The 26,018-nt window shown below is 36.2% G+C and overlaps 3 protein-coding genes across 4 annotated transcripts; 2 read left to right on the top strand and 1 right to left on the bottom strand.

Annotated features, from left to right (window-relative positions):
- Positions 1-2,458: 2,458 nt before the first annotated feature.
- On the bottom strand, positions 2,459-8,629 carry LOC140063016 (scoloptoxin SSD14-like). Its single transcript, XM_072109442.1, has 10 exons — positions 8,508-8,629; positions 7,937-8,157; positions 7,626-7,812; positions 6,977-7,191; positions 6,355-6,467; positions 5,559-5,758; positions 5,032-5,272; positions 4,279-4,392; positions 3,008-3,112; positions 2,459-2,729 (listed from the first exon to the last, which is right to left on the bottom strand). The coding sequence occupies exons 1-10, from the start codon at positions 8,627-8,629 to the stop codon at positions 2,580-2,582; spliced, it is 1,668 nt and encodes a 555-aa protein (XP_071965543.1). The 3' UTR covers positions 2,459-2,579.
- An 880-nt stretch (positions 8,630-9,509) lies between these two features.
- LOC140062152 (glutathione hydrolase 1 proenzyme-like) lies at positions 9,510-21,882 on the top strand. Its single transcript, XM_072108220.1, has 11 exons — positions 9,510-9,802; positions 15,346-15,534; positions 15,943-16,163; positions 16,976-17,165; positions 17,669-17,841; positions 18,202-18,348; positions 18,875-19,002; positions 19,434-19,633; positions 19,992-20,229; positions 20,418-20,531; positions 20,876-21,882. Exons 1-11 carry the CDS (start codon positions 9,753-9,755, stop codon positions 21,017-21,019), a joined length of 1,794 nt encoding a protein of 597 aa, XP_071964321.1. The 5' UTR covers positions 9,510-9,752; the 3' UTR covers positions 21,020-21,882.
- A 142-nt stretch (positions 21,883-22,024) lies between these two features.
- LOC140062662 (uncharacterized) lies at positions 22,025-25,675 on the top strand. 2 transcript variants are annotated; one of them, XM_072108969.1, is made up of 5 exons: positions 22,025-22,281; positions 22,872-23,021; positions 23,414-23,528; positions 23,746-24,229; positions 24,577-25,675. In XM_072108969.1, the coding sequence occupies exons 2-5, from the start codon at positions 22,886-22,888 to the stop codon at positions 25,135-25,137; spliced, it is 1,296 nt and encodes a 431-aa protein (XP_071965070.1). In that variant the 5' UTR covers positions 22,025-22,281; positions 22,872-22,885; the 3' UTR covers positions 25,138-25,675. The 2 variants fall into 2 exon arrangements, with proteins under 2 accessions (XP_071965070.1, XP_071965069.1); XM_072108968.1 differs by lacking the exon at positions 22,025-22,281 and having other exon boundaries at positions 22,786-23,021.
- Positions 25,676-26,018: the final 343 nt, after the last annotated feature.

The raw sequence follows: 26,018 nt of genomic DNA, 5'->3' as shown, positions 1-26,018 counted from the left end.
CTTCACAACCGCCATGATCCGCCCGTTATCTTTCTTCTCTTCTCCTCTTAACAAAAAATGAAATAACGATTGGAGAAAACGAAAAAAACAGCCGAAACTCTGAGCACTTCACTACTATACCCACCTCGGCGGTATTGATTGTCTCTAAGAATCCTGATTTAACGGGATCCAGATTTAAAATGCTGCTACCAATATATTCATTAAATTCATGTATTTGGTCAAATTCATTGTCAACACATGGATGTATAAATAGATCAACATGTCCACGCGACATCAGGAAAAATACACATAAAATAGTGCTGTGTTTATCCCTGTGATTTGTGTATCAGTTTTTTAAACACAATATTGTATATTGTGAGAACTACTGAAGCTGTCAGAAACTAATTGTTGTTGCGTCGGACGAATATCTATGACTATATAGAATTATATACATATAAACTTGGGACACTAAGGATCCGTAAAATAGAATAAATATTTATAAATTATATAAATAAATAAATAATACATTATTTTGTAATAATGCTTTTTTAACAATAGTACTGGTAGTTAGGACTCTTTTCGGTATATAGTTATTTGATTTGATGTGATCACTTTATTTCAGAATAAATATTCCACATATACTGTACAACAACAAATAATACTAAACCGGAAAATTAAACTTAATATAGGATTTTTTCCCACTTAGTGTAGAGATTGAATATCGTAACAAATAGTTCATAGTACACCTAACCAGATCATTTTCACTATTCACAACTCTTAATCTAAAACCATAGACGCACTTGCGTACATGCTCGTAGAAAGAGGAAATTCTCCTCGTGGCAAACATAGCACTACGGTACAGTGCTTAGGTAAGCCTATCAACACTCTCAACGAATAGATGTAATAGTTTTTACAGTGTGATTATATACCATAAGATACAACAGTACAGATTAGTAATTGTTCTGTCCCACCTGGCGGTTTCCCTCACGTTTTTCGTACGCTTTCGCTGGTCCTTGTACATCCTTGATTTGGACTAATTTACAGCTGATGGCAACAAAATAATCACTTATTTGGAACTTTAAAATACGGCAAAATTGCAAAACAATAAAACAAATCAATATATACACTTGTTTTACTCTATTGTAATTCGATTATACTTAACATTAGATTGAGTGGTAACCTAGTCGAGACTTAGTCTATACTGTAGTTGCGCAGGTGTCGAGGTTAATCAAATCATGCTAAGCAAGCTGTTTATAATATACAGGGGGTTGGCCGAAATAACAAACTAAAGAGGGCACAATTTTTACGCCTGTTCCATTATACAGGTCTATTGACATGTACAGGATAATCAATCTATAATACACGGCTACCTATTCTGTGAATACAAATTCTTGATGCTGATGTTGATTTATTTTTATAAAAAAAAATTAAAAACATTTTTAAAAGATGTCCTGTAGTAACTTATATGGCCTATGCTGTTTCAAAACACTATCCTTTCCGAAAAAAAGTCTTTCTTATAATACAAATCTAAGCTTTGTTTTTAATGTTGTTTTGTTTTTAGTGAAAATGAAATTAAACCTTGATTTCCATTTTCTCTATAAAAGTTAATTTATGGTTCATGGAATATATATCTTGTTTTTTTTTATAATATAAATTGTTTTCTCTATAAGCCTATACAAAATGATTTGTTTTCTTAATTACAAATCTTGTCCGAATGTAAATTATGGTTGAACCACTACTAGTTTCTATCTTATTTTTTAGATATTAAAATTTATTGAAAAAAAAAATTATTGTTGCATAGATGGACACATGAGAACATTAAAACAACATGTGCTTATTTTTTCACATCCTTTTTATTATATTTTTTTAATATTTAAAGATCGTTACGACACATTTAAGGTAATTTAGGTTAATCTATAAGTCGATGACTTGATCGTAATAAGCAAGGTAAATAATTTAGTTTCAATATTACAATTACAAATAATTTATTATAAATTAGAAATAATCTTTATGCAGCAACTTTTATCCTTAATCATTTATAATATTATACTATAACGTATGGCATCATAATTCAAATGTATTTCTAAATAGATATTGCAATAATTGAATATTATATACATTGGTTGATCACATTATCATAATTATATAATAAATTCTATCTATTCTTTATACTTTATATTCATATATTTGGTTACTTCTACGATTTCTCAAGGTAATTATTTTACGTTATTGTAATTGACGAAAAATATAATATAAATATACTATAACAATAATAAAATACTATTTAATAACTTAATACTTTACTCACTCACTTTTGTTACTACGCACAAAAGAAAATTGCAATAAATTAAATTAAAACAACTTTTATAAATAAGGAATGTTTTAAAACTCATAAAATTATGAAAACCAGTAGGCCTATTGAAATGACCAAATTCAAATTGCGTAAAAAAACTACGAAACTACTACTACTTTTTTTAAATAATTTTTTTTAGATATAATGCATGGCAAGCACGTTGAAGTACGCAACCGTGTGCGCGCGTTGGCTTGACGTGCACGCGCGTTGGTTGGACGTGCGCGTTGGTTTCACGTGTGTTTAAAGTTCAGTATCCAGCCGGTTTTCCAAGTTTTCTTGAATCGGAATACGCATCTATACCCGACTTATCTTTTAATATTGCCTGTACTACAGCAAAAGATCTCTTGTCAATCGGTTTAATATTATGACCAAGTTCCAATAGTCCTGTTATTACAGTCTAGATCAAAATAATAATATAAATTATTTTATTAAGGCATTACTGATTTGAAAAAGTTTTTGCTTCAATGTTTTGGACACCACTGATGTAAAGATAGAAACGGCGGGCGAAAGGAATGTTATTAACAGGTAATTGTTGTGGAACTATATTCGACCAGGGAAGAGTTCCCTGATTCCCTGATTCGACAGCGATAAACAATATTTCGTAGGCATAAAGTTGAAAATTAAGCTAGACACAGAATACCATGATTATTTAAAGAGTTTATGTCCGGAATACGCATCTATACCCGACTTATCTTTTAATATTGCCTGTACTACAGCAAAAGATCTCTTGTCAATCGGTTTAATATTATGACCAAGTTCCAATAGTCCTGTTATTACAGTCTAGATCAAAATAATAATATAAATTATTTTATTAAGGCATTACTGATTTGAAAAAGTTTTTGCTTCAATGATTTTGTTGTGTAGGCCTATATTTATCCTTTAAGTATGCCTTTTTTCACGGATAAGTATAATGCCTTTATGATCAACAGTGAAAGTGATTGAATTCACCTATTGTTAAACAAAATACACATAGGTCAATTCTGTTTGCCTTGATTTGACATTCTGTACACTGCACATCATCCAGGTCTCAGACATTTAACAGTTGGAATCCATGTACAGGAGGCAAGAATGGACACCACTGATGTAAAGATAGAAACGGCGGGCGAAAGGAATGTTATTAACAGGTAATTGTTGTGGAACTATATTCGACCAGGGAAGAGTTCCCTGATTCCCTGATTCGACAGCGATAAACAATATTTCGTAGGCATAAAGTTGAAAATTAAGCTAGACACAGAATACCATGATTATTTAAAGAGTTTATGTCCTATTGGATCGACATTATTGGCTTAGTGACATTATATGCATTAGATTTAGTTTTGTGAAGCATTCTTTTAACAGGAAGGTATTCTGATATAAATTCTTAATTGTTGTTTTCTCTCTTTTCTTTTCCAAAACAAATGTTTTACCGTAAGAGCTTAAAAATGTCATGCTGTTTAATGACATTATACGTTTTGTTTGTTGTTGTTGATCTAAGCACCTTTTTATATTGCCAGGTGACGAGTATAATTTCGTTTCCGAAAGTTATAAAGTAATAGAGTAATAAAAGCTCAATTATAGAAAGAACATTCAAGTCAAGTGTGGCACAGGCCGGGCAGCGATATTTCTTTTCGTACATAAGTTGGGGACTCCTCATGAAACATCACAAAATAAACATGAATGTTCAGTCATATCCAGAAGGTGTGATGAAAAAATTGAGCTAATGGAAACTCTTTCCGTCGAGCCGTCCGGCTGTGTAGTTGAGTGGATTAGACTATGGACTTTACATGTCGGAGTATGGGGTTCGAATCCCACGAGCAACTTTTTTTTACTTTATAGTAAGATAGAGATTATTTAGAGTGTTAGGATTAGTTATAAGTAGTTTGGCTATCTTTCACATATGGGGTCACTAACATATATGTACGAAAAGAAATATCGCGGCCGGGGAAACAAAATTTCTTTTTTTTTACCTGTGGCACTCCGTCCTCGTAGCTAACCCCTTCTTCTTCATAGTCAGTGTGAATTCTATGCCATTCGATAGCTTGCATTAAAGAGGTATCGGTTGCTAATGTAACGAGTGTTACCTAAAAACATTGTGATACAAATCCATGGTTAGTTAGTATTTAAAAAGAAAATGTTCCCACTTTGTCGCAATGCAAGGACGTTAGTCGCTGCGTTGCGTTTTGTTGCGTCGCTAATGGGAACCAAGCGTAAAAGATTTGACCAATCACGACGCGATGGATCATCCGAACTTGTGATTGGTGGTCTACGTACGATTGTACGAAGAGCTTATTTTGTTACAACTATTTTATGCAACTAAAGTAAAACATAAGTTTCAGATCAGTGTCTTCCCTTAGGCCAGTCTCGGAGTGGGTTTTGGGGTAGGTGTTATTTGTAATTTAACCCATACGCCTACAAAATATTTGCCAAGCAAACACAACTACATTATATTCTATGACTATAATAGTGTAATTGTAAAGGACTTTTGCGCAGTAGACTTTACTCAGCAAACAATAGGCCTACAATATAGCAATAAACAGTCTTGTTGATGGTTTAAGTAGACCCAGTCAACAAGACGTACTGTTTAGGAAATGCATTATGTTGGCCATGAAGCATTATAAAACGAGTTTGCCCCTACGAACTCCTTTTAAAATTAGAGCACGGCCTCAATAAAGAACAAGTGATCGCATTGCAGATCGAATTGCAGACAACAATATACAAACCCATGCATTTGCTGTAATTATTTGATTTCCACCAGACGACCCAATAACAAATCTGACGTCATCATTTTTGTCAAGAATGAAGCTTCCACACATTGTCGATAGCGGGCGTTTGTTTGGCGCTGGATAGTTGGCTTCGGCGATTGCTTTGCCCCCATTGGTTGGCATGTTAGGAATAGTAAAATTACTCATCATACTGTTATATATGATGCCTGACGTAGCGGACATAATTTTGCAGCCATAACTAAAAGTAAAAATATACAAAAACATATTTACACAGACTTACATAGGGAAGCTACGGAAGCTTCTAAGTGCCATCCACTTGGCTACTTGGCAAGATAATGTACGATATCTTGCCTCGACGACGGTCACTATGTCGACATAATAGTCATAACGACTTGACACAAGATAATATCTTGACAAGTCGCCAAGTGGATGGCACTTAGAAGCTTCCGTACTTACGTATGGTGTACCTTAATTAAACTTAAGATAAAGAAGTAGCGTTTCATAATCAGTTTGTTTTAACTTACTAAAAGTTAACAGAAGTCGTTACAGAAACTGCATCTCCATTTTCAGCTAAAATGCTCACGTGACTCGTACTTCCAGCATTGCCTACATCGTTAGTATTTTGGTTCTTAGTGGCAAATTCAATTTTAGGGTATTCCAGTTCACTGTTAATTTTATCTTGAATTTCTTTGGCAAAATCCTTAGACGCTAACTGATTCAATACCTTAAATGGAAAATAAGATTAGAAAAATACTGGGTTGATAATAACAATAATGGTTGTCTCTTTATATTTCATTATTTAAGATTTAGGTATTAGCTCATGTCATGATGTTTCAGTCATGTACTATCTCACCTACCTGACGTACATCCGCTGTGTCCACGTCTCCAAGACGCAATTTCAAACCAAATGCAAGTTTGCAAGTTTCAATAAAACGATGGAAAGTCCTAACTTTGGCTTCGTCAGTTGATAAATCAAAATCAAATCCTAAAGTAAATGTATTAATAAAAATATTATGGCAGTTATGTTAAAATGATCTAATATAAATATTATCGCAAATAGCGTGCGCAACGAATGATGGGAAGGGTTGGGAGCAAACGTCACGACGCGTGTTGTTTGTACGTACGCTGCGTGACGTTTGCTCTCAAACCCTTCCCATCATGCATTGTGCAATGACGTTCCTCGCGGAAATGATTGGCGATAAACCTTATTATGTGCGTAATAATAGAGCTAAGACAGTAAAGATGTTGCGTTTCATTTCTAGTGACGTCACTACACAAAAACATACCTTTCATTACATTTATAATAAATTGGTAGATTGGTCCGCCAGACGGTAGACTGGGTGAATATATAGTATTACCCAAGAATGGTGTCGTTATTACGTCAGACCATCGTACGTTGTAGTTCTGTAAGTCAGCTTTCGTTAAGATACCATCTGTTGTGAATGAAATAAGGTTGCAATAAACATTACCCCATAATACCCCATAGCCTACATATTTAAAACATATGTATATGTATAAAGAGGTGATATAGAATTGTTGCAATTAATGATAATTTGTATTTTAGCATAATTATTAGACCTGTAGTTTCTCTCCTTCATAAAGCATGGTTCCTACTGGAACGCAACGCAGCAAAGCGTGGTTCTCACTAGCGACGCAACGTAACGCAACGCTACGACGTATCGACGCAAAGTGTTGTATTGCGTAATCACAAGTGGGAACCGACGATCCAACAGTGCTGCAAACATCGCAGGTTTGATTTCACGCAGGAGAGGCGGGGCAAACACAATTATTAGAAGGGCATTTTCCTACGTTGCGTAGGTTGCGTGGGTTGCGTCGCTAGTGGGAACCACGCTTTATTAGCTGTTAAGACCATGACGTCATGTGATGGCCTACGAAATCGTGATGTTCCATTGTGAAAATAAAGATTTATATTTTTACTCACTGTATAGTTTCATATCTTCAATAATCATATCAGCTGTTGTTCCATTATAGAATTCAGTCCAGCCATTGTCAGCAATTCGTTGCAGCGTGTCGGCATAGTTGCTACGTATTACAATGTCTCCTTCTTCTTTAGGACGGGCTCCGTTGTTTTTGAAGTATAAATCTTTCCAAGCCTTAAATACAAATGAAAGTAACATAATACCTAAAACATGGTTCCTACTAGAACGCAACGCAGCGACGTATTGACGCAAAGAGTGCTGTATTGTGTAATCACAAGTGGGAACCGACGACGCAAGTATAATACTATATATAAGTATAACAGGGGAGTAGCGGAAAAGCAAAAGTATATAACACTGTCATCTTGTGATGTGCTTGACCAGCCCCTGTCAACTAGGACGATACAATAAAACCGAGATTTAACAAATTTAGAAAAATAAATAGAAAAAAATTATGCTATAATAAAATGTTAATAAAAGTGTTCTAAAAATATACTTGCTATCTGAACATTCCGATTGTATAAAAGTTAAAAATTATATTATACGGAAACACGACAATACGCAACAGTATTTAAATGCATTAAAGTAATACATATATTAATAAAGTAAATTAAATCTAAAGTGAAGGAACACAAAATATAAACTTATTTCATATGCGGTCCTTCTCCTGCCATTTCAACAAGAAGTTTAAGGCTCATTGCCCCGTGATTTGTAACTTTGAATCCTCTGCGTGCCAACTCGATAACAGGTTCAAACAGTCTCTTCCAAGAAAGTTTGCCATACTTCTGGTGAGCTTCCCACATTCCCTTAACCTCTCCAGGTGTCGCTATGGCTAACGCACCTATAGAGAAAGAATAGTTAATAGAAATTGGTGTCCATTTGTTGGCATGATTGAGCTACAGCTCCACCAAAGTGAAGAAATATTTATGTTTTATGATTAAATAAGAAATGACATTTTTTCTTACCGTACTTATTAGAAATATGATTGTGGTTATACATATCTCGGGTGGTAGCTGCTGGTGCGCTGACTCGAGCATCGATGTATTCCGCATTTTTGGATTTTCTGTCATAAAGGAGCATAAAGGAACCCCCGCCGATACCGGACGTCTGACCGTTTACTAAACCGATGTACAGAATTGACGTTATTGCCGCGTCAACAGCAGAACCTCCTTCTTTTAGTATCGACCTGTGACGTCATAATACAAAAATATATATCAGACTTATTTTGTCATAGTTTTCATTGACTTATTTACTCGGATAAAGTTGGTTTCATGAGAAATTTTGTATGGAGCTGTGTGGAAGTGTACAAATTGTGTGACGATATAGAGGACGCCCTTCTCTGTAACTTAAGACAAATCATATTCGAAAGTAAATAGATATACAGAATTCTACTCTTTCCGTTAATACAGTGTAATATTTATTTGGTTACCAATAAATAATAACAAGGAGTGAGAATATGCTAAAATGACATCTTTATATTAGATATATGTAGCCTTAACTTTTCGACGAATAAAATATTAACTGTGAAAAACTTACGTAGCTAGTTCAGAACATTCCGGAATGTCGGTAGCAACTGCAGCCTTGCCAAATTGTCGCTTTTCAACACCTTTAGCTGGCCTACTGTGTACCTTGTTCAATGTTATCATAAAAACAAACATCATGATACACAGTAAAAATATCATGATCATTATTTTTTTTTAAAGTTTCCTGTATTAAGTTACAATGTATCTTTCCCTAACAATGTTCTGTTTATATGAGCCTGTTACGTGTTTTTTATTATAAATACATCTAACGCATGTAGAAAATGCATGCAGAACAATGTACCCAAGTCTTAAATAGTGTTCTTATGGCTAATTATAACATGTATAGGCAATAGCCTTGGTATTTGCATTGCAGGTGAGTGTGTGGAATGCTTTGGCTTGAGACCTCTGTCTACACTATTATGTAAAAAAATCATGCCCATATATGGACATGATGATGTCATATCACTACCATATTTGGGCATATCACTACCACATTTGGGCACATCACACTTTTTTTTGTCAAACTTGTGTGAGCTTTAGTTAGTCGTTAAATGAACAGATTCCAGTACTACTTTTCCCTCCTGATCAAAACTAGGTTTAAAAAAACTTTGTAAAAAAAAAAAAAATAGAACTATTAAGATAAAATATTGCTTTTCTGAATTATTTTTACAATACTACAATCATAATACTGGATTTGCATACGTCACGACAGCGTCCGCTGCCCTAGACCTAGCAACCAGTTATTAATATTATTTGTATTTAGGAACTATGGTGGCCGAATCCCATTTTAGTCAGACGTTAAGGTGGGAAGGAGGGAGGGGTGCGTGTCGTTGGGTCGATTCTGAAATGAAGGAAACACAAACACTAGACCTTAACTTGACCTACAAAACTGAGTCATTTTCAAACAATAAAATGTATGCTTTCTTTTGTTAGACAGGAACTGGGCGGGGCTTAATGAGATTCTATTGATTATTGGACATTGGTCTAGAAAACGTGTTTTCGCGGAACGTGGAATCAAATCCTTTGAGTAAATTGATTGTATTAACATGCAGGTTGACTGTTAATTCAGTGTAAAAAGCTTTGTAATTTGCCAATGATGCAATACAATAGTTACTGATTTATAGTGGCATAACTAGGGACATATAGGAACATTCACAAAGTGCATTGACGTGTGTAACAGCCAGGGTACTACCTCACTATAGACACGGGTTTGACTAGGGGTGTCGTGTAACAGGCGTGCGGCGCATATCGAATAAAAATGCCCAACAATGATTTGGAAATTGATTACGAACCACCAAGAGATATAAGGTAGGCATAAGCTTAGATCATACAAAATATACTAGGCCCAATTCAAGTAACTAAGAAATCATGACGAGAGTTCGTGTCTGTGCGATGTGTGACCTAGTACAATATTACGGTAACAATCGTATCCTGTTTTGGTTCACGAGACACAGTCGGAAATAGGAAAAACAGGCGCATTTATTCCCTTCTTCACATATTGCCTACATTATTACAATTAATAATATTATGCCTATACATTTCTATTATGCCTATACATTTCTATTATGCCTATACATTTCTATTATGCCTATACATTTCTATTCGAATCCGCGAACCGCGCTATTATCACATTCTTTCATCACATTCTGGCATAATGGATTGATGTGTACCATAAATTGCCGCTTTACAATGATGTCAAACAAAATTTCTTATAAACAACCAAAATATGGCATTATTTTATATAAAAAAAATCTAGGTTGCATTTTAACAATTTTAAAAGCAATCAACTGCTATATAAATAAAGGTTTACAGTAAATGTATAACGAATATAGGGCAAATATGTCCATCTTTTGTTTTGTTTTGTTTAGTAGTTGTTAAATGTTTATTTTGTAAACATATCTATAGGTATTATTATTATTGTATAATATATTGTTGTTGCTTATTTGGTTTGGTTTGGTGGTAGCGCCACCTTTTGATTTGACATTAAAACGCATCCCTCCGATATTTGGTGATATTATTAATATTGTTTTCCGCATCTTTTGACCAAAATGATAATAATGGTGATCTATTCGATATCATCCGGCGGTTTCGGTGCTCTTGTGGGAAGGTGGTAGACAGGAGAAAGAAGAAGGAAGAGTCCCATACTATCCCGTATAGTCGACATGCATGTTTTTAGTGTAGCGTGTAGGTATAGCCCTACATGTTGGACTAAAATATGGTGAAGTATGATACATTTAGAGGTGTCTACAGTGTAAGTTCCTTGAATGAGTTCCCCGTGGAAAACAACAGGTGATGTGCTTTTAGTTAATTCAATTAGGCCGTGTATTGATTATTTGTGTATGCAATTTTTCATTCAATTCAATTGATAGTTTTTACAAATAGAATATTTACATTAATTTTTTTTTCCCATTATTTAGTTGTTTTGTATTCGTCATTCAACACATTAGGGACAAACATGTGTACCCTGGAAACCTATCTAGTCAAAGTCAGCTGGGAAATATGAGAAACTAAATACTTTAATAGCTACCTAATTGATTTTTAAACCACACAAAACATTAATCAATCCCTATATAGTGTTCAAAATTGAAATCACAAGTAATAGCTAAGTAATTGATTTTTAAATCACAAAAAAACATGAATTTGTTCTAATAATAGTAGCTACAATGTGCAGGTATTAGGTTATTATCATTCACTGATGTAATTAGGCCTAATCGATCCAAGAATAAACCTATAGGCCTAGTGTCCAATTGAAATTATAAGTCATTAATCCTGCCGACAACAAACGCCTGGTTTGGTTTGGCGGTACACAAAGAGCAAATACAATCATTACACAGCATTAAATAAAAAATAAATAAATAACAAAATTAAAAATAAACAAATTAAAAACAAAGCAAAATACTGCTCAATTAATTAATATTTGCATTAATTCGTTTGTAGACGTAGTGTAGCGTATTGTAACATCGCTCCACAATGTATATGTAAATAAATATGTTATTGTATCATCGGTCACCTTATAATAAGAATGTAAATTACCTGTTTACATAGATGACAGTTCTTTTTTATGACTTGCAACTAAAATTAAAAATAAACATAATTATAATTTTGTTTTGCAACAGGGTTATCTGATGGTTTTATTTATGTCAATAAGAAACCTATTTTTGTAAATATTGCTTATATTCATTACTCATAAGGCCGGACGTGTTTAAACAAAAGAGTAGTATACAGTATATACTGTATTAAGGGTTGTTCACACCTGTTCCGGCACGGTTCCGGTCCGGCACCGGCAAATCCAATCGAACGTTTTGTTTTCACGCGGCTACGCGCATATCGATTAGCGCATATAGATAGCCGCATGAAGCGTCGTGAAAACGAAACATTGATGTTCGAATCGTCGGAACCGCGCCGGAACAGGTGGTGTGAAAGACCCTTTTATCCAGAAAAAACTTACTGGACAGCCGTTTGGCTCAATACGTTGTTTTTTTTTTTGTGTAGGCCTTATAGCCTTGTACTTTCGATCTTTTAAGTCTAATTTTACCAGCAGGTCTAAATCATGTAAAAATGAAATAAATAACCTTGGCTTAAGGGCCTTTCACACCTGTTCCGGTCCGGCGAACCGAACGCCAATGTTTCGTTTTTACGACGCTTCACGCAGCTATGCGCCAATAAATATGTGCGTAGCCGCGTACAAACGAAACATTGACGTTCGATTGGATTTGCTGGTGTCGGAACAGGTGGGAAAGACCCTTTACAGATTATAATTCTGATTTTATTACTTTCCATCCTTAAGGGTCTTTCACACCTGTTCCGGCACGATTCCGGTCCGGCGAATCGAACATCAATGTTTCGTTTTCACGACGCCCCACGCGGCTATGCACCAATCGATTTGCGCGTAGCCGCGTGAAAACGAAACATTGACGTTCGATTGAATTTTTCGGCGCCGGATCGGAACCGTGCCGGAACAGGTGTGAAAGACCCTTAAATCAGTGCCGTAGTTGGAAAAATTATATAAGAATTGTATTGAATAATAAGATTTGATTACATTATATACTTACAGTAAGTTGGAATGCCTTCATCTTTCTACTAAAAATTCTGTTTTTTATAACACTCTAAAAAGAAAACAAGTTTATTCATTGACTAATGAAATCGCATTGAATGCCCAACAGAAGCTTAGTACCTACTGTACCTACCAGTAGCGTACGGTACCTACCAGTAGCGTACGGTACCTACCAGTAGCGTACGGTACCTACCCGGCTTATTGACCAAATGTATCATGATATATTATGATGTAGTTCCGTGAAAGGGTTCCCCGTGGAAAACAACAGGTGATGTGCTTTAATAGTTAATTCAATTAGGCCTTGTATTGATTATTTGTGTATGCAATTTTTCATTCAATTCAATTGATAGTTTTTACAAATAGAATATTTACATTAATTTTTTTTCCCGTTATTTAGTTGTTTTGCATTTGTCATGCCACACATTAGGGACAAACATGACGTGTACCCTGGAAACCTATCTAGTCAAAGTCAGCTGGGAAATATGAGAAACTAAATACTTTAATAGCTACATAATTGATTTTTAAATCACACAAAACATAAATTAATTAATCCCTATATAGTGTTCAGAATTGAAATCACAAGTAGGCCTAATAGCTAAGTAATTGATTTTTAAATCACAAAAAACGTGAATTTCATAATTTGTTCTAATAATAGTAGCTACAATGTGCAGGTATTAAGTTATTATTATTCACTGATGTAATTAGGCCTAATCGATCCAAGAATAAACCTATTATAGGCCTAGTGTCCAATTGAAATCATAAGTCATTAATCCTGCCGACAACAAACGCCTGGTTTGGTTTGGCGGTACACAAAGAGCAAATACAATCATTACACATCATTAGGCCTAAATAAAAAATAAATAAATAACAAAATTAAAAATAAACAAATTAAAAACAAAGCAAAAAATTGCTCAATTAATTAATATGTACATTAAATCGTTTGTAGACATTAGTGTAGCGTATTGTAACATCGCTCCACATTGTATATGTAAATAAATATGTTATTGTATCATCGGTCACCTTATAATAAGAATGTAAATTACCTGTTTACATAGATGACAGTTCTTTTTTATGACTTGCAACTAAAATTAAAAATAAACATAATTATAATTTTGTTTTGCAACAGGGTTATCTGATGGTTTTATTTATGTCAATAAGAAACCTATTTTTGTAAATATTGCTTATATTCATTACTCATAAGGCCGGACGTGTTTAAACAAAAGAGTAGTATACAGTATATACTGTATTAAGGGTTGTTCACACCTGTTCCGGCACGTTTCCGGTCCGGCACCGGCAAATCCAATCGAACGTTCTGTTTTCACGCGGCTACGCGCATATCGATTAGCGCATATAGATAGCCGCGTGAAGCGTCGTGAAAACGAAACATTGATGTTCGAATCGTCGGAACCGTGCCGGAACAGGTGTGAAAGACCCTTTTATCCAGAAAAAACTTACTGGACAGCCGTTTGGCTCAATACGTTGTTTTTTTGGTGTAGGCCTTATAGCTTTGTACTTTCGATCTTTTAAGTCTAATTTTACCAGCAGGTCTAAATCATGTAAAAATGAAATAAAATAATTTTGGCTTAAGGGCCTTTCACACCTGTTCCGGCACGGTTCCGGTCCGGCGAACCGAACGCCAATGTTTCGTTTTTACGACGCTTCACGCAGCTATGCGCCAATAAATATGTGCGTAGCCGCGTACAAACGAAACATTGACGTTCGATTGGATTTGCTGGTGTAGGAACAGGTGTGAAAGACCCTTTACACATTATAATTCTGATTTTATTACTTTCCATCCTTAATCAGTGCCGTAGTTGGAAAAATTATATAAGAATTGTATTGAATAATAAGATTTGATTACATTATATACTTACAGTAAGTTGGAATGCCTTCATCTTTCTACTAAAAATTCTGTTTTTTATAACACTCTAAAAAGAAAACAAGTTTATTCATTGACTAATGAAATTGCATTGAATGCCCAACAGAAGCCTATAGTACCTACTGTACCTACCAGTAGCGTACGGTACCTACCAGTAGCGTACCGACCTACCCGGCTTATTGACCAAATGCATCATGATATATTACCATACGTCAAGGCCACTGCATCTTCAATAAATCTGCTGTTTCTCCTAATATTACCAATCATCAATAAAATATGTACATAATTTATCCATCAACCAAAGAACTCTTTACTTTTTTTCCGAGGGCTTTATTTAACGATTTCATTTCGGTTTTGATCTTATAGTAGGCCTACCTTTGATCTTACAGTAGGCCTACCTTTGATCTTACAGTAGGCCTACCTTTGATCTTACAGTAGGCCTACCTTTGATCTTACAATGCCCCGAATAAGAATTCGTCGATTGAAATCCATCGTCTAAAAATTATACTACTGTAAAAGCGCGATTCGATTAAAATGCATCGTCCAATAATACAGAGGTCTTATCAGAGGTGTTATCTCGTTTGTTTTTCAGAGAGCGATATGTGATGATTCAGTTTTGATCTTGAAGATGAAATTGTCGCATGGACTGATGCCCCGATAAGATTCTTCGAACGAAATATATCGTCGAAAATATTAAACTGAAATCGTGACAATATCGTCTAATAATCAGTGACGTAATGTCTATGAGCGCTCACTGGCTAAACCCATGGCCCCAGTGCTCCTGAGCAGAGGGAAAAAACAGGCCCGAAGCCTCCAGCGTTGGAGGGCCACTTCCTAAACCAGGGGCATCAGGCATCTGCGTTACGCCCCTGCTAATAATACAGTAGATCTCATCCTGTGGTTTCATTTATTTTTCAGAGAGCGTGACAAGTCACGAAAGATTACTGCTATCATTTGTATTATTTTACTATGCCTGATCATCTTTGCCGTCGTGTTGTGCGTCACGCTGATCGACCGACATGACGACGACGACGATCCACAACCCCGTCGTCAGTTCAGCAAGGCTGCAGTTGCTACCGATATTGCTGAGTGTTCACAAATGGGAAGGTAATCTACAAAAACGAATGTTATCCACTATTGTAACTTTATTTATTTTGCTAAGCGCCGCTGGCGTTTTTTTATTGCGTAAAGCTCTGTCAACACTATCAACATCGTAACTAATTTCGCCACTTTAGAGTACCCTATGGGATCTTGGTGGCTACCAAACTTCTTACAGAGTTTGTTGGGACGTTCACAATGATGCCAACTTCTGCGAAATGTGCTTTCAGACACTGATACAACATCCTATAATCTCTATACTGAAAAATTCACGCTTTTAGAGATTGAATGATAACTCTTTTAATTGCGGATTGGTAGTCAATCTAGAAAAAGAGTTGATTTCACTCTTTTCTCACTCCTATATTGAGTGAAATTCATTCACTCTTTCTCTTTTTTTACCCTTTTTTCACAACATAGCTCTATACTAGAGGAAGGTGGTTCTGCAGTGGATTCTGCAATAACGTCATTGCTGTGCATAGGATTAGTCCACGGCCAATCATCTGGAATTGGAGGCGGCGCGTTTTTACTGATTTATGATAGGAGTGCAAAGAAAGTTGAGTTCATAAATGCGAGAGAAACTTCACCTGCAGCTACTACACAAGACATGTTCAATGCACATCCTGATACGATCAAGATTGGTAAGATCATAATTATGGCGATAACATTATTCGTATAAAGGGTTTTTCACACCTGTGTTCCGGCACGGTTCCAATCCGGCGCCGGAAAATCAAATTGAACGTTAATGTTTCGTTTTCACGCGGCTTCACGCGGCTACACGCATATCGATTAGTGCATAGCGGCGTGGAGCGTCGTGAAAACGAAACATTGATGTACGTTTCGCCGTGCCGGAACAGGTGTGAAAAACCCTTAAGAAGTATAGGCTTATTAACTCGTACTAGACCGTAGAAACGATATGCTCTTTGTTGGAGGTGCCTTGTAGGCCTACTAAGAGTAGGCCTACCGTACGTAATATATAGGTAGGCCTAGTGTACAGTATGACGTGCCCTTCCTCATTACATTATCAGTACAGTCTGACAAGTTCTCGCCACGCCATAGAACCATTTGTATGATCCGTCAAGTTGTGTCTCGGGACAGAGGACGTGGTCAGTCATCTCTTGGTTGGTTAAAGCTTGGTTCCCACTAGAAACGCATCGCAAGGACGTAACGCAACGTAAGGGATTTGACCAATCTCAAGCGATGGATTATTCGACTGTCGCTTGTCATTGTCAACACGTTTGCGTTGCGTTTACGTCCTTGCGTTGCGTCATAGTGGAAACCAAGCTTTAAGTGTGGTTCCCACTAGAACGCAACGCAGCGACGTACGTATTGACGCAAATAAAAGTGCTGTATCGAATAATCACAAGTGGAATCCACGCTTCATGAAAGTAAAGCATGTAATTCAACCTTTCTCGACACACATTGTGAACTTGGTTTAACTTATATTCCGTAGGTGGGTTAGCCATTGCGACGCCTGGAGAATTAAAAGGGATGTGGGAAGCTCACCAGAAGTATGGCAAACTTTCCTGGAAGAGACTGTTTGAACCGGTTATCGAGTTGGCACGCAAAGGATTTCGTCTGTCAAAGCACAGCGAAAACGCATTAAAGGTACTAGTTAGAAGCGGAGACGGACCCAACATGAAGTAAGTTATTCTTAATAACGACTTCAACAGATTTTGAGTTTTTTTGGGAATTGTAATTTGTAATGTTAGAACACTTGACTGTTATACATAGAGACCCGTGTTCAATTCCCGACAACTCCCAGTCCACACTCAGTTGTAAATGAGAGTACGTGGTTGAAAATATTAGGACGGATAAGGCGGCGTGGAAAGGAACAGACCACCTTACCACTTAATGCCGAGGGTTAGTACAATGTACTCATAAACAACTCATTCCTACGTTTAGAATGAACACGGGTCTCGCATTTACTTTACATACTATTTGTGATGATAATGTTTGGTTCCAACTTGAGACACAACACAAGGATGTAACGCAACGTAAGTGAGTTGACCAATCACAAGCGATGGATTATTTGGACGGTCCTTGCGTTACGTCCTAGTGGGAACCAAGCTTTACCGTCCATTTGCTTTATCTGCTATGTATATATTCCCAGTTTATCTTATATAAATACTATCTCTGATAACAGGGCTTGGAGGAATGTGTATTTCAAAGACAATGGAACCATACCAAAAGTAGAAGGCGACATCGTAATCCGTAGCAAGTTTGCCGACACGCTACAACGTATTGCTGACAACGGCTGGACTGAGTTCTATAATGGAACTACAGCTGATATGATGATTGAAGATATAACCAATTTTAGTGAGTAATTGTTTTAATAAGACGACAGATTTTACATCAGTTAATAATTTACGATAAATTTGGTCATGCCCATAATAAACAGTGATAATGCTCTCAAAAGTGAACTGTCGGATAGAGAATAAAATATTATGATATTTATTAATAATATTACTTTTTTCGCCTCGTCATATTCTCATATAATTTTGATTGTAGATCTGATGTAGGCCCTAATCAGAAACGTGGCCTTATGTTGAATTTTAAAGCAATCCTACCATATAGATAATACCACACATTTATTCACATAATAATGATAATAATATTAATTATCATTATTATGCTAATATGCCTCGTTCATTATTATATTATTAATCTGCACAACAGATGGGACTTTGACGAAGGATGACTTGCTAAACTACACGGTCCAGTGGTCTGACGTCATTACTACACTTTTCATGGGGAACATGGTCGCTTCACCTAGCCTACCGTCTGGGGGACCGGTATATCAGTTTATTATCAATGTAATGAAAGGTAGGCATGTTTTCTGATACATAGCTCAAGCTCTGTCTACACTATCAAACTTTATGTAACAACAAAAATGTGATGTTCCCAAATATAGTAGTGATATGCCCAAATATAGTGGTGATATGACATCATCGTGCCAATATATGGGTACATCACATTTTTTTGTCACATGAAGTTTAATAGTGTAGACAGAGCTTTAAGCAAACTCACTGACGAAAAAGTATTATCAAGGGTTGTAGGCCAAAGTTCTGGCATGGGTTTTGTGTTATTGAAGCACTTGTGTGACTTTGCGAAACGTTAAACTATTGGATACATCGTTCAACTTTAAATATGACTCATGGTCACTCTCATTCATATTATAAAATCTGTAAGTGTATTATTTTTTTTCCAACGCATTTTATAGGATCTAGTATGATTGTACAATTCCTAAAAGTTTGCACACAACACTGGCGCACTTTGTGTTTGTTATACCCTATCACATGCTAGGCTAGGGTCATTACAAACATTTCAAAACACTAAATTAACTTTTTAGGTTACGATATTGATGTATCAAGTGACGAGGGAAAAGTGAAGACGTTTCACCATTTTATTGAAACTTGTAAATTTGCATTCGGTTTAAGATCATATCTTGGAGATGTTGACACGCCCCAAGTTCGCCAGGTACGTTTACTATACGTTTGTAATATCAACATTACCTTTTGTTATACAGCATTAATATAGGCTAGGTACTGCAGTAGGCAGGTTTGATTTCACGACAGGCGGGGGAAGGAACACAATTATTAGACGGGCATTTGCTTATGTTGCGTAGGTTGTGTTACGTTGCGTCGCAAGTGTGGGAACCAAACTTTATGCGCATGATTGATATGCGGGAAATTGCTTCTTTACTCGATTCTTCGACACAAATTGGGCGGATTCGAGAACTAGGCGGATTCGAGAACTAGGCGGGCTGCCAACGACAAACATTCATAAGTCGTCTCGAATCGAACGTCTAATTAACCTCTCTGTCGTATTGTCCAATCGAGCTTAGGTATTGATTGTATAATAATTTATCCATTTCTTTTTTCTTCCTGACATCTTTCTTCTTCCTCAAGGCGTTAAATAATCTGACGTCTGAGGAATTTGCGCGTGAGATCCGGGATACAATAAAAGACAATACGGTAACTTACACTAACTCAAGTTACTATAGTAATGGAGAAGTTGACGCAACAGACGACATAGGAGGAACAAGTCATTTGAACGTTCTCGCTGAAAATGGAGACGCTGTTTCGGTGACAACCTCCGTAAACTATTAGTAAGTTTATAACTGAATCTTAGTTAATTAATATCAAACAGGACTAGCCGGGAAGCAGCAGTCGGGAAAGTATAATGTGGCAGGCATTTAAGCTTGGTTCCCACTAGGATACAACGCAAGGACATAAACGCAAGGCCGTAAACGCAACGCAAGCGACAGTTCGAATAATCCATCGCTTGTGATTGGTAAACTCACTTACGTTGCGTTATGTCATTGTGTTGTGTCTCTAGTGGGAACCACGCATTAAGCATGCCAAAAGCATGCAGCCACTAAAAAGAAATTTGTTTTATTTTTTGCATAAGGAATAGTCGATATTTCGCTTCAGATTAAACCATTTTGCTTGTCTTTCTTCCTGTAGTTTTGGGTCTAAGATCATGTCGGAAAGTACAGGCATTATATACAATAACTTAATGGCGGATTTTTCAATTCCTAATTCTGAGGCCGAGTTTCAACCATCGAATGAAGCCAACTATCCTGGGCCAAATAAATATCCGTTATCGTCCATGAGCGGGAGCATAGTGTTGGATAAAAATGGTGATGTTAGGCTAGTTGTCGGATCATCTGGAGGAAAACAAATTATAACAGCAAATGCTTGGGTAGGTATCGATACTGTTTTCCTGTCCTGTCATCGACGTGTCTCGTCGTACAAAACACCGTGCGCATTCGAAGTAATGTTGGTACGTCCACCGTACTACTGCTTTACCAAAGTCAACCCTGGTTAAATAATATATAAATACATTTTTGACATAATTAACGAATAATAATGTATAATGGTTTTCTGTAGATCACGCTTGGTGCTGTTGCCACAGACTCTTCTTTAAAAGACCTGATTGAATATCGACGAATTCACAACCAACTTTTCCCAAATATAGGGAAATACGATGCAGGTCTTTCAGAGGTATTCGAAGTTTGAATATACATTTCTTAATAAAAGCTTGGTTCCGATTTGAACATTGTAGGCGCAACGCGAGTGAGTTGACCAATCACAAGCGACATTTCGGGTGGAAATCGCGCCGTGATTGGTAAAATGACGTAAGCGCAACTCAAGCGAGTTGAACAATCACAAAGCGATAGTTCGGATAACCCATCGCTTGTGATTGGTTAAATTGCTTACATTGCGTTTACGTATCTGCGTTGCGTCATAGTGAGAACCAAGCCTTAATTATAATAAACAAAATACTATAAACCGTGTTTATTAATAATTATGGTACATTATTATAATATACATTATATAATTAACAGACGATTGTGGAAGGATTGGAAAATATGGATCAAATATTGGCAGAAAGTGGGTCATTTGCGGTTGTTCAGGCTATTCTACAAGACGAAAATGGTATTGAGGCGTATTCTGACTCAAGGAAAGGAGGAAAGCCGGCCGGGTATTAAGAAGAGTGCTTAAAATGATAGCATACACAGATACAACGCAGCAACGCTAGGCTATAGTGGCATTATATTTAAATAGATACTTGGTAGTTTAGATTGCTCCTTGATTTAAGCATATAGTTCGGTGGTGGCGTAAAACATCATATGTTTAAAATAATTATACGGATCGCAGTACAGTAGAACCTTCTCCCTCCCTCTCCCTTCTCCCTCCCTCTCCCTCCCCCTCCCTCCCCCTCCTTATCCCCTTTAAAAATAAGAGGACATCTTGGAAACCCTATAAATCTTCCGAATAAGGGTTGGTTGTAGTGTTACAACATAATTGTACTTCGTTCGTTTCATTACAATGTGTCCAATATGGGTGCCCCTAATAAGAGGAAGGGTTCTAGATTATAGGCCTACATTTAAACCGGTCACGTGCTTTTGAAATCAAAACTAAATACAGACATTCAGGTGTTTTGTTATAGTTTAATAAATACGTTCGTGAAACTCAACGCCAGTGTTTGCCGTGTAATAGTATAACTTTTGATTATTAATGTAAATTATTCATATAATAGGTCTACACATATTTTGACTACTTTTGCTAGAGATTTGTATACGCGAGGAACGTCATTGTACAATACAATGCATGATGGGAATGGTTTGGGAGCAAACGTCACGGCGCGTACGTACAAACAACAAACTACGTACGTCGTACGCGTCGTGATGTTTTCAATTCCCCCAATACACCGCGCATGCTATCTGCGATAAACCTTAGTAGGCCTAGCCTATACTGTATACGTGTCACAGATTGTTGCCCTTTATGTGATATTTTAACTCAATTCTGAAATGTTAATATTGGTTGGTTTATAATAAAATGTTGAAACTTGTCTGTGTTTGTTTGTACTTATTTTAACAATATTATGTAATTAATTCACTGCCTTCGAATATTCATCACGTTTCAAGAAATATGAGCACGTGACCATTTTGTAATATTGCATTCATTCTTGTTCAATCTTTTTTTAAGCAATATTTATAATGATATTAACAAGAACCGCTTTTGAAAATGGTAAGAATTATGGAACTGTTGCCACATGGAAGTTATGAATCTGATTGTAAACAGGAATAATATAAATGCACTCTTGGCGTTGCATACACATTTTTCTGTTCCGCTTGGTTGGATTTTGATTTCGCGCGAAATTTTGTTTTGATCGTTTAGTAAACAAAAGTGACAAGAAACCAAGAAGATATATCTTGTTAAGATATATCTTGTAAAGTATAGCATTTTGGTAGGTCTGGTAGGTCTGGTAGGTCAGGAAGTATAACTGTAACTCACAATGATTAATGACATTATATAAATGGCCCACCGACTCTCATCAAGCAGCAATAAAGGCTAGGCTAGCTACCTAGCTAGAGGCCTCTCACAGACACAGTACAGACTAGCTAGGCTAGCCTACTAGCTAGAGGGTATTCAGCCTGGCCCTAGAGTAGACTAGGCTAGGCCTACTACTACACAAGCTGGATAGATAGCTATATAGTAGAGGGCCTGGTCTGGCCCTAGCGAGGCCTACTACACCATGGAGTCTCCATCATGACTACACTGTGACTAGCTAGGCTCAACGAATACCTAGTAGTAGGCATACCATAAATCTTCTAATTGTACAGGTTGGACATGTTGATTCCTAGTCTAGCCTAGTTAAAACACATTTATTACAGTTATTTTGACGACAAAATAAGCAAGAATGATTTTTAATTTTACAAACAATTTCCATAATCACATGTATGGACTGGCATGTATGTAGTAGCCTAATAAGTAAGGACCTGGAATTAATAATGTGTTCATCTACTGAGTTACTATTTCTTTTTTTTTTTATTGCAGTGATTTCATTAATTATGGAACATTTGTCTGACCATTCAGCAAACAATGATGATGAGTATGCCGGAACAGATGATGACATTCCACCTGAACCACAAGAGTTGCCAACATTGGATATAGATATTGGATCAGGAACACAGGACCCTACAGAAGGTTTTAAAATTGAATATTCACCAACTCATAAGCTCTGTCTACAAACTAGTGTGACAAAAAAGTGTCATGTACCCAAATATGTTAGTGATATACACACATAGTAGTGATATGACATCATCATGTCCATATATGGGACATTACATTTTTTTGTCACATAAAGTTTGATAGTGTTTAGACAGAGATTTAGTCCATATGCCCACTGTCACTCAGTGCAAAAAAGTATGTTAAACCTGTACAAGAACTTAAATTCCAGGCAGTAAATGAGTATTTCTCCCATTTTGTTGTTCTTTTTGTTAAAATGTACAGTGCAATACAATAATGGTGTGCATTTTATGATATTGACAATGTGATTGTTTTAGTATTTGTTGTTCTTTATTGGTATTTTTTTCCAGAGGGTGATATTGGAGCTATTCTTGATGCTCATGCTGCTAACACTGGAGCAAAACAAACACAAGTCCGTGCCAAGAGAGTTGTTCGAAATCCTCAACCAAAACTTGACCCAGCAAGGTAATACTACCTCACCAATATTGGTACCACCACAATTCAAGTCAAGTATTGTTTGCTAAACCCAGTTCAGTGGTGGATCTAGGATTTTGAAATAAGAGGGCCCAGGGCCTAAAAATGGTGAAATGAAGGGCTAAGCTTAATTTAATGTCCTATCTTTTGCATCTGCTTCTGCAGTTAATTAATTCAATTTTGTGTGTACTACAATTTGTTCTTGTAGATTGTCTGGTGAACGCGGATTACCAACATTGGTAAAACACATGGAACATGTCAAATTTAAGGGGAAAGGTTACGAAAAAGATGATTTGAACCTATTAATGCATCGAATGGAGCATTGGACTCACCGACTGTGCCCTCGGATGACCTTTGATGAGGTCATAGCAAGAATCGAAAAACTAGGATCCAAGAAACCAGTACAGGTTTGCGTAAAGAAAATCCGATTGGATATACCGCTTCTTGATGACGATGAACCTGTTCAGAACATGGAAACTGTTGAAGACAGCAACGCTCCATCAGGAGAAAAGACGCCAGAGAAGGATGAGTGGAATTTTGATGACTTGTTTGCAGATAAGCTGGTGGCTAAACCTATAAGTACACCTGTTATACCAGCTCAGGATGAATTTGATGAATTATTTGCTGACTCCCAGACTAATCACCAACCTATGAATATTCCTCAGACGCCTTCTACACCTCAATCTACTAGTGTAAGTTGAAAATGCGTAAAATACAATCAGGCACATACTAAAAAACTGTTGTGAACCCTGTTGTACTGTATATCTAGTTCTAGTTGTCCCATGATCTAGAGGATCGTAGGGGCGTGTCAGATGAGATACAGTAGTAGTACTCATCATGATACAATACACAGTCATAAGCCATCTCCCAGTGGTGCCTATCTCCTCTCCAGGCTAGCAGGGTTTTGGTGGATGGTCGTTGTTGGTTCTCCTGAACCGACGCCCTTGTGGTTCGTTTTTATTTTTAGTACCAACTAACCAGTTGGTACTACTGTATATACTTCTTTAATATTATTAATTAATGTCTCTCTTGAATTTAGAATACTTTGACTGCCGAACAATTGAAACGAATTGAGGAGAAAAGAAATCTTGCAGTTAGACGAAAAGCTGCAAGAATGGCACAGGAAAGAGCTGAACAGAACCAACTAAGCCAAGAAGGTAAAACAACAGAGAGGGAGAATGGGAGTCAACAGATAGATGAGGACATTATAGAAATAATAGATGAACAAAATCAGCTAAGCCAGGAACCTAAAACAAAAGAGAGGGAGAATGGCAGTCAAAAAGTGGATGAGGACATTATAGAAATAATAGATGAACAAAATCAGCTAACCCAAGAAGGTAAAACAAAAGAGAGGGAGAATGGCAGTCAAAAAGTGGATGAGGACATTATAGAAATAATAGATGAACAAAACCAGCTAAGCCAAGAAGGTAAAACAAATAAGGAGACAAGCAGTAAAGAGCTAGATGAGGATCTTATTGAGATAATGGATGAAGCAGAAAAACAGACAAAGTTCAACATTGCAGATGATGATGATTGTATTGTAGAAAATTACATTAATTTAAAATCAAGCTGTACTGATGAGGTCATAAATATAGACTAGCATTATTTCTCTATATCTCTATTTCTTTTTTTTTCAAATAAACATATGTTCTTTCATAGCTAAAACTTTCTGTGATACTTTTTTGTTTGTTTGGAGGGGGTGTAGAGGCTTGGAGGGAATATTTTGTAATTTCAAGCCCTCTTTTGAAATCCTGGTGTCCATGGAATAGAGTATGTACTGAACAAACATATTTTAAACAATTTAATCATTGTAAGCTAGATAAATTACAATATCTAGAAAATTAAGTCACCTTGTACTACAAGTAAAATATAATAGTTAATTATATCTCAACTGTAATAGTAATAGTAAATAATGATTATTTTATTTACCTGACGTTTCACCAGCTATCAGTTGGCTTTCTCAAAGTGTACTACAAGGTTTATTCGTCCAACTGGCCAAATTTCTCTTAAAGTCAACGTTTTTCGTAACCAGAAACTTTTTCCAGTTCTGTGTATACCACATAATATGCAATTATTAGGTCTAGAATCAGGCAAATGGTGTAATACAGTATAACATGTATTATGTTAGAGATGTATTGTCCCCCAAAAACATGAAAAATTAAGATTAATTAAATCAGACTTTAAATAGGTTATTGTGTAGTTTCAATAAAGTTAATCCCTTCCGTAAAAAAAAAATTGGCTATTTTTGCTATGAATTAGAGTTTTTTTCAGGTAAATAATTTTTTTTTTTCAATTCAATTTTTTTTCAAAGTGGATAACTATTATGTGACATTAAATTGGCATATTCAACCAAAAAAAATGTTCATGGGGGACAATACATTTTTAAGGTCAGTGTCTACGGTATGACACTGTACACAAAATATAGGTACAGTAACGAGAACCTTACACTTACGGGATGTTAATTGTTTCAAACACAGTAAT

This window comes from Antedon mediterranea, chromosome 11, assembly GCF_964355755.1.
Source record: "Antedon mediterranea chromosome 11, ecAntMedi1.1, whole genome shotgun sequence".
Taxonomy (NCBI): Eukaryota; Metazoa; Echinodermata; class Crinoidea; order Comatulida; family Antedonidae; genus Antedon; species Antedon mediterranea.
The sequence above is the reverse complement of the archived record's forward strand: the minus strand, read 5'-3'. Positions and strand labels throughout refer to the sequence as shown.